The 14,673-nt window shown below is 44.1% G+C and overlaps 1 protein-coding gene across 2 annotated transcripts; it reads right to left on the bottom strand.

Annotated features, from left to right (window-relative positions):
* Window positions 1–1,663: 1,663 nt before the first annotated feature.
* On the bottom strand, window positions 1,664–14,144 carry LOC102198842 (E3 ubiquitin-protein ligase RBBP6-like). 2 transcript variants are annotated; one of them, XM_013914313.1, is made up of 20 exons: window positions 13,935–14,144; window positions 13,402–13,501; window positions 13,218–13,257; window positions 10,740–10,781; window positions 10,524–10,612; window positions 10,309–10,405; window positions 10,018–10,154; window positions 9,726–9,898; window positions 9,515–9,618; window positions 9,027–9,421; window positions 8,880–8,943; window positions 8,692–8,749; window positions 8,516–8,597; window positions 8,104–8,430; window positions 7,845–7,940; window positions 6,094–7,708; window positions 5,347–6,002; window positions 5,159–5,229; window positions 4,956–5,043; window positions 1,664–4,356 (listed from the first exon to the last, which is right to left on the bottom strand). In XM_013914313.1, the coding sequence occupies exons 1-20, from the start codon at window positions 14,098–14,100 to the stop codon at window positions 3,378–3,380; spliced, it is 5,379 nt and encodes a 1,792-aa protein (XP_013769767.1). In that variant the 5' UTR covers window positions 14,101–14,144; the 3' UTR covers window positions 1,664–3,377. The 2 variants fall into 2 exon arrangements, with proteins under 2 accessions (XP_013769767.1, XP_013769766.1); XM_013914312.1 differs by having other exon boundaries at window positions 10,018–10,160.
* Window positions 14,145–14,673: the final 529 nt, after the last annotated feature.

Consider the following 14,673-nt stretch of genomic DNA (forward strand, 5'->3'; position numbering starts at 1 on the left):
TTTTGTTGTTAAAATGTTCCATCTCAATTAAGTACTGTATACTTTTTATATTTTTAGTAGTGTGTCACACAAACAGCAAATATTTTCAAAAAAGTAAGAAATCTTTGGGGGTGCTTCACCAAAGCACCCCCAAAGATGGGCTAAAATCGCCCCTGGGTTAAATGCAGAGGACTAAGCAATTAATAAAGTACACATTATTATCTTAAACAAGTTCACTGTACTCAAATCACACATCCACAGTCACCAGATCTCAGTCCAATAGAGCACCTTTGGGATCTGGTGCAACAGGAGATTTACATCATGGATATCCAGCTGACAAATTTGCGGCATCTGATTGATGCTGTGCCATGAATAATTAAGGTAGCTGTGAAAGAAAAAGCAGAACCAACCCAACATTAATGGGGTGTGCCTAATCAAATGGCCTCTGTTTTTCTCCAGAACAGAAGGCTCAAATGCATAACCTTCTTCCTGTAAGCCAACAGTGCTAACCACTGCACCACCCTGCAGAAATCCTAGAAATTATCTCTATGGACTTTTAAACTAGTGCGTACTTTTAAAACTCAATGTTGCAGTTAAAAGGTGTTTATAACCCTCATTTGTGAAGTTGTGTGTAGCGCAAGATGACTAAAAAAAAGAGAGAGAGAGGTGGCGCATCATTGTTGAAAGCCCACTCACCACAACAAGGGTGGGTCATGGGGTGGGTATCTTGGCCCGTGAGTGGGAACGTGGGACAAGGCATACTTGGCAAACAAGACAAACTCAGACGGGACAAAGCACAGATAGAAAATAATGCTAACACAATATATCCATTGTTAATTTTTTTTTATTTTGTACTATTTTTAAGAATAGACAACAGCAATAAAAAAAAAGTACAACTTAAAATTCGATTACATGATTAACATTGTATATAAACACTGTTAATGTCTAATATTGAAATGAATCTCCAGTCATACAATTTATTAACTGTAAGCCATGTTTTAATAGATTGTTTAGAAGCCTTCTAATTAAATCACTCAGTTTGCATTGTCAAAGAAAACATAAATCAAGATAATGAGATAGAAACTACATGAACTGATGTTGCTGGTAGTATGTGAATGCCAGAGCAGGGTATTCTTTAAAGATGCTAAGTAAACTAAGTTACTAAGTCGTTGGTGGGGAGAGTACTGCAGCGCCACTTTAAAAAACAACAACAAAAAAACAGAAAATCCCACAATCTTAAACCTTTAGTCTAATCAAAATACCAGAGAAAGTGATATGATTTTATCGGAAAAACATAAACAACACAGGCTGTTGGATATAAAAAGCTAACGCAGCAAAGTGTGACCCTTGTGCCCTCTTGGGACACAAACTTCAATACAAAAGCAGTAAATTTAGTTCAGTGTAATGAGTAATATCAAAAACTAACCACCTAGTATCCATCCATCATCTTCTTCCACTAATCCGGGGACGGCTCCTAGGGACAGCAGCCTAAGCAGAGAAGTCCAGATCTCCCTCTCCCTAGCCAAGAGATATACGGTAATCTCTCTTGGGTCACTCCCGGCGGGACGTGCCCAGAAGACCTAACCCAGGAGCCGCCCAAAGGCATCTTTATCAGATGTCCAAACCACCTGAAGTAGCTCCTTTCGATGTGGAGGAGTAGCAGCTCTACTCTGAGCCCCTGCCTAAGGGAGAGGCCAGCCACCCTTTGGACAAAGCTCATTTCTGCCACTTGTATCTGTGATCTGGTTCTTTTAGTCACTACCCAAAGCTCGTGACCATAGGTGAGGATAGGGACGTAGAGCAACCCGGAAATCAAGAGTTTCACTTTTTCACTCAGCTTTCTCTTCACCATGATGGACTGGTACAGCATCCGCATCACTCAACCTGCAGCCTGCATTAGCTTAGGAAACAGTCTTAACTTAAACTGCAACTATCCATCAGGGCCCTGTTGATGGTCAGTACAGTTTACTGAACAAGTTTCAAACAATCACAATTTTGGAGTTGGCACCTTCTCCTGCGAGTGGGCCTACTCAACTGTCAATCATAACATTGCTACCCAATTAAAAACATGACTTTTTCAACCCAAATCAGCTATAAGAACTATGAATAACGACAAATTTATCTGAGGAGCACTGCCTTTATTTTGACTCTAGTCCCATCCACTAACATGGAGAGGGCAGTACTTATGAAACTATACTGCAGCCAGACAGCAGGTAGCCACAGAGACGCTTTGGCTTCATTTTTCTGGAGCTGTCAGGTCATCCATGTTTTCTAAAGTCATTAGAAGCACATAAAGTAACTGAGATTTTAAACACCAACAAACAAAAAACACAACTTGGGCATTTTAATGAGGTCAAAACATTTTAATAAAAAAAAAAATCTTTTGTAAGAAGTCTTGTCCTCCAATTTGTTCAACTTCCATCACATTTCACTTTCGCAACAGCACACACACATTCGCTCACTGACAATGTGCTAGCTACTAAACCTTTGGAACAGAAACATGCTGACTGATCTGTCAGTATTATAAACATCTTATACAATCCAGTGTAACATGAACGCATAAAAGTCTGCTTCAACTTCAAGGACCACATTAGTAATTTCTCATTTTAGCCCATTAATCACAAATTTCCAGAGTTTCATAATTTACCAGGTAGCAATCAGATTTTATGTCACGTTCAATAAGACAAATCAACCAGCATAACATTAACCTTACTTGGTTTGCCTGTTCAGAAATTTTCCGTTGCCTTTCTTGGAAATTATTCATCACAAAAAAAAAAGAGAGAGAGAGAAAAAAAAAGAAGAAAAAAAATATACCGGCATGAACTGAACCAACAATTGCCAAAAAGGAAGAAAAAACAATGATAATAGCGTATACGATTTCATGGTTAATGAGCTAAAATGTGCTGGCAGCGTTCTTCAGAAAGACAGCCCTCAAAGGAGTGAAGAGTTTCACATTTAAGTCCTGAATAGCACACAGGGATGTGAGCAAAACAAACTGAGGAGAATTTATTACATAAAGCAAGAGTTAATCTATATTTACAAATGAATCAGAGGCAGATAATCTGCAGTTCCTCCTCTGCCAAAAAGAAATCACATCCCTGAGCACAGTTTGTGTTATTCATAGCATAGCAGTTCACGTCAGAGTCCTGCAGCTCTAGTTTGACCACAACAGCACAGCGTCGCTGCCCAGTTGTTCCCCGGCCCAGAGTCTGCAAAGACGTTCACATTGAATATTGAAGAGACCTCAGCTGCAGTCTTTCTGCATTACAGGAACAAGGGTACCGTGGAGAGCTGCAGAGACAGGAAGCATCAGAACAGCTGACATTTATCAGTTTCCTTGCAGCAGGATGCCAGCGTTAGCCGTTATCTTTACGTCCTAATCTCCTTGCAGCTTTGAGTTATGCCTCTGTTAATGCAGAGCCTTTCTCTCTGCCCTCTTCATCCTCCTCCCCATCTTTGTCTTTGTTCTTTTTGCGTTTCTTTTTCTTGTGCTTGTGCTTCTTGTGTTCTGCCTCTTTGTCCTGGCTGCTGCGTTTCTTGTGCTTTTTGTGCCTTTTAACTTTCTTGTGTTTCTTCTTCTTCTTGTCTGTCGTGGTGGTGGCTGAGCCGCTGTGGTTACTTGGGGTGGGGCTGTGGGAGCGCTGGCTGAGGGACAGACTGGCGCTGCCGCTTCGCCCTCTCTCAGGCTCAGAACCTTCGCCTTCGCTGTAGTCGGGCACGAAAGCTGCCTCGTCTGTCTCGCGGCCGAGGTCGGAGCACAAACGCTGTCTCCTGGGCTCGGGGGCCCGACTTTCCTCTCGCCCTCCTCCACCTCTGACTTCTGCTGCTCTCTCCTCCTTCCCTGGAGCTACTCGCCCTTCCTCTCTTCCTCCACCTCGCCGCTCCTCTTCTCTTGCAGAAGCTCTTCCTTCTTCTCTCACTCCTCTCCCCTCTTCCCTCACGATTTTAATTTTGGTTGATTTGTCCAAGTTTGTCTGGCCCGTCCTACCACCCTTACCCTCTTCCCTTGTGGCTCTTCCCTTCTTCTCCTCCTTCACTGCTCCTTTCCTCTCTTCTCTTGTAGCATCCCGGGTTTCAGTCCTAATAGGCTTAGGTGCTTCCTGCTGCAGCTCTCTACCTCGAGGCCTCTGCAGCACTGGGGAGGGCTCCTTGGTTACACTAAGCTCATTTTCCTGGCCTTCTTCGTCATCTTCCCTCTCCCACTTGGAGCGGGGAGGAGGCTGAATGAGCGGTTCCTCCCTGGCCGGGCTGAGCACCGGACTCAAGCTCGGGCTGCGTGCACGGGTTTTTACGGGGCTCGGTGGAGGCTGTTCTGCAGGTTTCGAAGGCAAACTCTTCTGGTCTTTCTCCGAGTCCTGCTTTGTTTCATGAGACGACCTTTTGTAAGGAAAAACAAGTTTTTAGAAAAGCTTAAACATCTCAATACGAGCAGATACGACACCACAGTTTAGACAATAGTACAATTTTCTTTGGGAAACACTTTTCTATCAAACTTGAGCTGCAACAACAGTTTATACTTGCTTCACCTTAAATTTATTTTTATGTCCACAAAATTAAAAAAAAAATTGAATAACTATCAATAATTAGACCCTAATCCTAAGATATTTTGTGTCTAATGTATTTTTACAAAGAACAAAAACAAAAATTACACAACTACACAAGTCATTTAATTCAATGTGAGTTTCACTGTGCCACTGAACTCATTACTTTGCTTTGGCAACACTAAAATAATGAGTTTTCCTAGCCCTCCCAAATAAACAGCTTTAGACTGATTACGTTTTTCAAACTCCTCTTCTGTTGCTAATGAACCGCTGACAGAAACAATTTAAATTCTCGTGCCATCCTAATGGAAACAACTTAAAGATGCAAATATCAGACGCATAAAATGAAGAGTGGAACAAAGTAAATAAACTACATAACATTTTGAAGTGAAAATTAAAGGCTGTATAAGGAGAAAAAAAAGAAAAGGCACTCACTTAGTGGAGCTTGTAATGTGGCCTGTCAGAGCCTTTCGGCTGATCCTGGGTTTGCTCTTTACAGCAGCCTCCTGACCGTCTTTGACCGCTTCCACGGAGGTGAGAGGAAAGAGGAAAGGTTCAATGAATGTGTAATTAGATAGCAAGACACAAAATCAAAGTTATCATTTCCTGCCATACACTCGACTCGTGCTTCAAATTACCTTCTCTGCGAGCAGCAGCTGGTTTCTCTCCAGAGGGAACGCTCCTCTCTGTTCTGTCCTTGGATGCACTCCTGGGTAATTAGAGAATATAATTACAACTATTAACAACTGTGTTTACAGACAGAACAAATGTATCATCGCGTCTTTCAGTCATGGATAAGGAGAAGCAGAAAAGCAAATGTAGTGACCTGTCAGGTTTAGCGGCTCTTTCTGAGCCCTCGCCCTTCTCCTTAGAAGATGCTCTTGGTTTCTCCGGATGGTCTGCCTGTCTCCTCGTGATGGCAGACTTCTCTCCGATCGTCATTTTATCCAGGCTGACAGATCTGCCTCCCCCGCTCGCGCCGCCTGAGTTTTTTCGTTCTGCCTTCGACGCCCTCTCACCCTCCGTGTCTCTCTCCGATGCAACCGCCACCTTTTGGGCGATTCTGTCCTTGTCTCGGTCTCTGTCAGACCCCTGACCTCTGTCTCTGTCTGAACCAGACCTCTCTCGCTCTCTGTCTGAACCAGACCTCTCTCGCTCTCTGTCTGAACCAGACCTCTCTCGCTCTCTGTCCACTCCAGAGCTTCTGTCCTGCTCTCTGTCTGAGATGTGCTGCCCCTCTCCGCCACTGCCAGGTCTCTCTCTGGAGACTCCCCTCTCTGCAGATGCAGAGCGCTCTTTTCTTCTAGCTACTTCTGCTGCACTACTGTGCCGGTCTGCTTCAGAAATGCTTGTGCCAGCTGATCGCTCTGAGATTGAGGCGTTCTTTTCGTGACCAGATGAAGTTTCATCCAAGGCCGCTGCCTCAGTGCTGCCTCTTCTCCCCATATCTCTGTTCAACTTGATTATTCTTACTGGCTTAACCTGCAGATGCAAAAACAAAATGTTCAAACGGAGTTAAATTAGGGGAAATCAGTAGGAAAAATACGTTTAACAAAAGTTTCTGAGGACCTACCTGAAGGTCCATTAGAGGTCTGATGGCTGCTCGATCCGTTTCACCCCGGCCAAGCTCGCGGCTCCCTGGATGCGGAAGGATACCAGGCCTGTCAGAGGAAGGTGGGAGTCTGTGGAGTGGGGGCTGATGAGGCAAATGCGAGTGGGACATGATATCCACTCCACCTCCTAGGCCATCTATTCTCCTCAGCTTTCCGGGAGGAGGTCCAAGTAAAGAGCGACCCTCCTCTCCCATCCTCCTCCGGTTGTCCACTGGGGATGAAGGTCGGGGGAGGAGTGGGAGACCGTGTTGATGGGGGTGAGGAAGGAGACCACTGCCCTGTGGAAGATTTTTTCTTCCCCGCATGTCATGGCTGGATCGGGGGCTGTCATGAAGCGGGGGATGAGGCAGAGGTTGGTTATGGGAGGACTGTGGAGGGGTCTTCACAAGTGAAGGCCTCACAACAGAGCTCTTACCCTTTTCTTTTTTAGAGGTAGTCGAGTTGTGGGTGTCTTCTGGTTTGGCTTTAACACTCTTTAAAGGTTTAACAGCTGAGGAGGAAGAGGAAGATGATGAGGGGTCTTTCTTTTTTGCCAAAACTCCTTCTCCGGTCTTTTTCTTCATTTTGTCCGGCTTTACCTTGACCGGCTCCGTCTTTGCTTTAGGCTTTACTTTCTGAACTTTGTCCTTCTTTGTTTTTTCAGATTGAGTTTTTGATGCAGACTTGGTTGAAGATTTAACAGATGAAGCAGTGCTCTTAGAGGGCGGGGCTTTAGATGACGCAGTGTTAACAGCAGGCCTTGAAGAGATGGGAGGTGTTTTTGTGTGTGACGGTACATCGTCCATGGGTTCGTCTCTGACCGGAGTGGCATCGCCTCTGTCCACCGGCTGTTGCGACGCCTCTGGTTCTTCTCCAGCTTTCCTCTTTTTTATCTTCTTTGTTTTCAGGACTTTAGTGCTGGACTTTGTCCCTGACGAGGAAGAGGACGGGGGATGGTGAGGTGGACCAGCTCTCTCCTCTCTCCCTCTTCTCCCTCTCCCCTGGGGTGAGTAATCTCTGGATAAAGGGGACAATCTGTCCCTCTCTCTGTCTCTGCTGCCATGACCTCTGTGATGCAGTGAAGGGTGTTGGCTATCGTATTCTTTGTAGTATTTGTTGTACCAGTCTACATACTCCTTTTCCCACTGGCGCCTTTCCCTTTCAAAGCGCTCGGGGCCTGCGGGACTCGGACCCTTCAGTTCATATGGTGGTAGCTCGCGTGGAGGTAGCTTTCGTCCGCCAGGGCTGCGGCTCCGGTATGCCCCAGGGGAGCGAGATCGTGACCTAGACCTGTAAGGCCCTTCTGGCCCCTCCCAGCCTCCTCCCCGGTAGGAGGGAGGAGATCGTGGTGAGCCAGAGCGACGGTACCCATAAGACCTCGAACGAGATCGGGACCTTGACCGTGAGCGTCCATAACTGCGTCCGTTACGTCTGGAATAAGGCGAGCGAGGATAGGACCTGCCATGGGATCGTGAACGAGAGCGGGATCGGCTCGGTGAATAAGAGTAAGACCTGGATCTGGATCTAGATCTTGATCTGGACCGAGAGCGCGAGTAAGGAGAGCGGCTAAATGGAGATCGACTGAATGACCTGGACCTGGAAGAAGAGAGTCGGGCAGGAAAAAGAAGGAATGAACAGAGTGAATGAAGGGTTGAAAGAAGGATTACGCAAAAATGCAACAAATGCCTTTAAAAGCTTTGTGCATAAACAAGTTTCGTTATGTAATAAATACCTGGAGTAAGATCGCTTTCTTCTCTTTGGTGCGTTTCGGTATTTCATAAGCTCTTTGTGGAAGTCTTTAGTGAACTCATCCAGCTTGGAGGTAACCCTATGTAAACAAAATTAAACACTCAGAAACATTCCAGGTCGTCTCTTGAGGTGAAAATAACTGTTCACAATTGCAATCCTGAGTTATGTCTGGTGCTACATGGTTTTCACATGTGCCACCACAGTCTGTCGTTAGACCCCTAAAACAAAAAGAACCCACTCACTTGTCCTGTCTGTGATGCCTTGGCCTGTAGAAGTCTTCCTTACAGAGAGGTGGCTGTGGGAGGGTGGGTGGAAGAGGGACTAGAGGGGGCTGGGTACCAGGGGGAACCCAGGGGGGGTTGAGAACTGTTGGTCCAGGGGGATAAACAGGCTGGGGCTGGTAACTCATAGCAGGAGGAGGAATAAGGCCAGGACCAGCACTGTATGGAGGAGGGTAGGCCTGAGGTGGAGGTGGATACAGGGCTGGAGATGGGTACACCTGAGGACTAGGTACAGGAGGTGGAGCTGTGTGCAGGCGACTGGAGGGGTGCTCTCCTCTACTTCGGTACCTGTAAAGATGTACACAAAAGACTTTACAGAACTGATGTTACATCACAAACACTTCACAGTTCATAGTGCATAAGCAAGATTTACCAGTGTCTGCCACCTCCGCCTGCTGCTGCTGGTGCTGCTACTGCTCCTACTCTGTGAGAGTGGTTTGTCCGTGAATGGTGACCTAAAAGAGCAGAGAGCAGGCAGGCTGTTAGTTGCCAAATGTCTTCCCTTTAAGCTCATCAGATCTGCTTAAATGAATAAATTGATCTTCTGACCTGACTGATGAGATGGTCTTGTAGGTGGCAGTTGGCCAATCACTGGTAAAGTGTAGCTCTGTGGGAGAAATTATGGGGGTTTTTTAAAAAGAGAGAGAGAAAGAGAAAAAGGTTAACATGATGAAAAACCTATGTTTTGGTGCTCTAACATAACCTCGCAAACAAGTCACTATTCAGGAAGGACCCACCTGTGAGCCACTTTCTGAGGGTCCTGATGAATCAGTTGTCCCTTTAGGTTCTGGACGCGTCTCCCTGAAACACAAATAGAGACAGTGTCTGGCAAGAAAGGCTTCTTTGAACTGAATTTTTCATGGAATATCTCAGTGTAAACTTACCCTGGTGGGGGTGGTTCACCCTGGTCGGTGGAGTTGGTCGAGTGCATAGGAGAACGGCGATCAACAGCCGGTGCAGGGACTGGCGAAGCTTCTTTTTCCTCGATAATAGAAGCAGCAGCAGGGGAAGGAGAAGCAGGGGGTGGAGTAGACGCAGCAGGTGGTGCAGGAGAAGGAATAGAAGGAGCAGGTGCAGTAGGTGGGGCCTGTGTTTGAGGGGCCGTGGTGGTTGGTACATTTGTAGGAGGTGGTTGAGTGACATTGGCCAGCAGCGGGTCCTGCTGTCTCGAGTGCAGAGGCCTGACCAGCTGTGGCCGCGGTGGAGGCGGAGCTGTGTGTTGGGCCTGCTTGCGCCCGTGTTTGGTGTATCCTGTCTCATTCTTAAAGTTGTTTACAGCCTACATAAGAAGGCAAACACATAATCCAGCACTTACAAAAACAGTCAAATTAAACTAATACCACATCAGACTGCAAACGTTTGAAAGCACTACCTGTCGAAGAAACTTGTTGGCAATGAGATTATCAGGTGACACATCTGACTGTTTGCACGTGAAGCAGATGTGCTCCTCTGAGTCCAACAGGGCAGTCCTAATACCTGAAAACAGACGGATCTTATTTAGACAAAAGCTCACGCGCACACACACACAAAAAAAAAAAAATCACTTAAAATCTTTTTTTATCGTCTACATTTTGAGAACTCACAGTCGTCGCAGTAGCTGTTTCCACAGCAAGGTATGACTACGGCATCTGTCATCAGGTCATTGCAGATCGGACACAGGAGCTCGTCAGGGATTGGATCGTTTTCATCCTCAGATGACGACTGTTCATGTGGAACAAATGGAGGGCGCTCCTTCTTTCCCTGTGCGTATGCTTCCCTGTTAACAAAACAAATGCACCAGCAATATGGATAATTACCAACTAAGACATAACTTAATGTGCTATAAAGTGTTTATGAAACGCCATGTGTAGGCGTATGTCAGTGATTGGCACGTACGCATCTATAGCAGGTATGGCGTATTCTCCTGTGCTGGTTAACATGGCTCCCTTGGCACCTGGCTCTGCTTTCACCATGAAGCTCTGTGGTATCCCCTTACTAATTCGTACTGGCTTGGGACCCTCCACACTTTTATCCTGAACCTCAAAATGTAAAAAGGCAAAAAAAAGAAAACCCAAAACAACAAAAATTAACATTAACCAAAACATGACGGTTACTTTTTTAGACGTTACACAACAATGTTGTAAAATATAGCAACACAGACAAAGATCAAACAATACTGTTAATTACCATTAGCATGGGGCACTGTCGAATGTAGTGACCGGCCTTTCCACAACGAAAGCAGGTGTAGTGAGCAGGTGGAGGTCCGACTGCCTTCTTGGAGTAACTGGAGGCACAAGTTACAGAGTTAAACACACGCCCAGCTAGACAATGAATTGAAATACACATTACATGCTTCATTTTGAATTTAATTAGATGCTCAAGTGTGGCGATTGTATACTAACTGTATTGGATCATATTCGTGATTCGACTGAGTCATCATGGCTTTAATCTTGTCCTCCTCGGATGCATTTGCGTCAACCAGGTTAGCAGTCTAAAACATTGATTTAGAAGAGATATAAGAATCAGAACAATGTCAACCCCTCAAGAAAAAACCAAAAAAAAACAACCCATCTTTTTAGCTTTTCTGGCGTTACAGCAAGCATACACAGAAACAGTACCTTCGCAAGTTGGGCGAACGACAATGAAGGAGAAGAGTCCGTCTGCAGGAGAATCAGAGCACATATATTAAAAGGTATTAACATGATAGATTTTAGACACACTGGAAGACAAGAGCCCCGACAGTTCCCCACCACATCTGTGACCAATCCCTTAGAGCCTCCGCTTGTTTCTTCAAACAAAATTAGCACCTCTGTTTAGCCTCCAAAGTGCCTGACATAAAGGTAATGCACGAGTAGCAATTAACAAAAGAAATAAAAAAATATCAACACGTGGATTACAAGTGGTGCGTGCCGTTTTAAGTCCAACTCCTCTAAATAGTCAGCAAATCTAGAAGGAAAAAAAACTAATACTCTGAAAGCCTCTAAGCTTGTGTCTTTTCAGAGATTTTTACATGGATGAGATCTTTGGGGGGAATAGAGTAAAATACAAATACCCAAAAAACACACAGCGATGTGATGCAAACTCCATACTGAATGTATTATCTACTGCCTTTGCAAAGCAACAAAAGTATTACAGCACCAAAAAAATTTAAATGAGATTGTGCGCTTTAGTCGCATGTTTAAGAACTCATGACGAGACAGAAAATTGTAAAAACATCTACTGTTGCTGTTCTTTAGCATATGCAAGTCTTCCGAGCCTTTAACTATGGTGATGTCCAAGAGCTTCTGCTTAAACACATCACGCCTCCTTAAGTATTTGGGGCTTATCAGCAAATACTACCAACACATCCCTCTAAATCCTATATCCAAAGCTTCTTCTGCAGTGGGTAGCAGAGGGCAATTTTCTCAAAGGAATACTTGACATTTAATTTAAGTATGCAGTTTCCCCTCACTAGGGCACAGCGATTTAAGTTTTTGCACCAGCTTGTCAAACGAAGTTGTCACAAATATTCAAAACTCATCAAAAAGTTCAAGAATGCTTTCTGTAAACTAATGAGCTAGCAAGGAGCAGAGCCAACCTATTTTTAAAAAAAATGCAGACACAGGAAGCTGTCAAGTATGTAGAGCTGATAAGGCACAAGTGTAGAGATCTTTCTTTTGAGGGGGTGGGTGAAATAAAAAAATGCCTGGTGGAAGGAAAAGGAAGTAACCGCTGTTGTCACTTATTCTCTTAACCTGTTCCCTTTAACAGCCCTACAACACCACCAACGTCACGACAGAAAGCGGAGGAGGGATGGTTCTGTCAAGAGTGGACAAAGGGTCACATTTTACACCCACATAAAAAATTTGATCTCTCTTCTTTTTTTAAGTAATAAAGGCTAAATGTTAGTAAACAAAAAAAGCCAGCAGGGTGGGATATCCATCATGATAAGCAGGCTCAGAGGAAACACTGGGTATTGCAGAAAGCTGTGGAGGGAACACACAGGGATCTGGTGCAAGCGGTTCTGACACTGAACCACTCAACAACTTTATTGACAGGGTCTGCAGCTTACAGCTTACAGGACACACTACACCAGCATACTTTGCACTGCAGCAACCATGGAAGGATATTTACTGATACTGTGTCTTAGCACAGTGTGGTCTAGCTTCGTAATGCTCCCCCCCAAAAAACCACAGTTTTGTAAAAAACAAACAAAAAAACAAACAAAAACACACTTTGAACTGGTTTCCTTGCACAAGAGGCACTGAGGAATCTGGCTAGATTCAGTGTATCTCAGCACAGCAATGTAAATGCGAGCCTTCAAAGTTTAAGGGTTATGTGCAGTCCATATTCAGTGCAGAACAGAACATCTTCATGATTAAATTGTACAGGACAAAATAAATGACAGAAGTTTTGACTTAACAAAATATCTGAGAATGTGTATGTTTAGCAGGTTAAGCTCATAAAATGAATAAGAGTCAGTGGCAAATCTATTCCACTCATTATGTAAGATAAGTTTATATAAATTAATCACACTTTCCTTCTTTGGGTTTATAAACCACAGAAAATATTTTCACAGAAAATAAATGACAATGTATTATGAATACAAAAATACCATACTTCCTTTTACAAACCCCTTCAAAACATTTGCCTGGCATAAATCAGGCTACATAACCATTTCATTATGAAATACAGTCATTAACAGTTTAAATTGCTTGCCATGTTAATTATCAACAGTTTCAGTTCAGAGCATTACAAAAACATGGTGGCTAGTCTGTTGTTTCTCTTAGCGGCCTCATCTCATTCACACAGTGTACTTTTAATTTGTTCATTTCAAAATAAAAAAAAGGCAGACAACCCGGGTTTTTAGAGAGAAACAACAAACTACTTTAACCTTAGTGACTCCAGGAAACCCTCAAAAAAAGACATCAAATAACACACAGAGGTCGAAAGCTCAACACAAATGTAGCCAACACACAGTGAACAGAAGATACAACTTTATCATTGTTGACAGGATGTTCTTGAGAAAGGTGACTAAAGCCAGAAAGAAGGGGGCGAGAGAGAGACAGAGGGGTGAGGAAGGAGAGTGTGTTGTTTTTGGGTTTTGTTTTACATACGGGTCTAGGAGGTCCCACCACAGCTGTGTCAGAACGATCTCTGCGGAAAACAGAAAAAAAGTAGTAAGCTACTGGCACAAAAGGAACAAACATAACCTAGAGATTTCTCTATCATTTAAAATCCACTGGTGACTACACTGTAATCATGACTCAGGCTGCAACGTTAGATTTTATGTATACATACACAATGAACGTCCTGCCAGCAGGTTTTACTCCACCAATCGGGGTGCGGCGGACGATCACAGACGAGTGTTTTGGGATGTGGGCTTCATCGTCAGTGTATTCTGTGAAACACCACACAGAACAGAAATCCAATGAGTTTACAAAATATTTATGAAATACAGAAAAATCCCAGTAGTTACAGCTTATGCGATCCCAGGGCTTCAACTAAGGCTGAATAGCTGTGACAGTTAAAATAAGCACTAAATAATGACAAAGCCTTTATAAAAATAGACATTAAAAGCTCGTTCTCAAATATTAGATTGGAGGTTCAGTGTACATGAAACTGCTTGGGACAAATAAAGTAAATCCTAGAATGTCAAACTGTTTTAAAGAAATTATTAGAGGCATGTTGTAGATCCCAATGGATTTGTACATATTCTAGCCCTGTTTGTGTTTTCCCAGCAAAAGCCCTATATGTAGATATCATGCGCTGCCTCTTCCCAAAGTATCTGGTTATGCTTCTCCCATAATGTAAAGAGTCAGCTCATGGCGTACCTTCTCGAGTCTGCGCATTGGTGATCTGCAGGTCGCAGTCTGTGGCCTTGAGCCGTTCCCGGGCCATAATCTGCCTTTTAAGCTCGCTGAGAGTGATATGCAGCCCATCGAAAGTGACTGTATTATAGTCCAGTTTGGAAGAAAACTTATAGTGAACACACGACATTTTTTTGTTTTGTTTGGATTTTTCTCTCTCTTTTTTTTTTTAAACAAGTCTAAGCACTTATCAAGTTAAGAACAAAGAAAAAAAACACAGGCCTGGTATAACAAAATGAAAGCGTCAACACTGAACACAGGAGGCTAAATCTGGTGACTTTAATGGGTAAAGCTTCTGTATTATTCGCTGAAACACTGGACAAAGAAAGGACTAATATGGGGAAAAGGTTGAGCTCGCAGATGACGACACAGTCATTATTACTGGAAATGAAAAATAATCGAGCAGCGAGGCCAAAGCGCCATGGAGCGGCGCCGTGTGCCTCTTCAGTTCTTTAAAGTCCAAGAAAATAAAACAAGGTGCCACCAAATCCAAGAGAGTCCATGCAGCACAGTGTGAATATGTTACATGGGTAAATGAGGTTAAGTCCGTCGTGAATTGTCCTTGCTGGAAAACCCGGTCCGCCGCACTGCAGCTAGCAGCGGGCCTGGGGCTTCCCCAGTCCTCGCGGTAGTGTTTTGCCTTTTCGGTACAGTTTGTAATTTATAGAAACAAAACACCACCGAGCTCCACAAAAAGTCCACA

Source organism: Pundamilia nyererei, unplaced genomic scaffold (assembly GCF_000239375.1).
Source record: "Pundamilia nyererei isolate P.nyererei 1_Seehausen unplaced genomic scaffold, PunNye1.0 scaffold00186, whole genome shotgun sequence".
In the NCBI taxonomy this organism is placed as follows: domain Eukaryota; kingdom Metazoa; phylum Chordata; class Actinopteri; order Cichliformes; family Cichlidae; genus Pundamilia; species Pundamilia nyererei.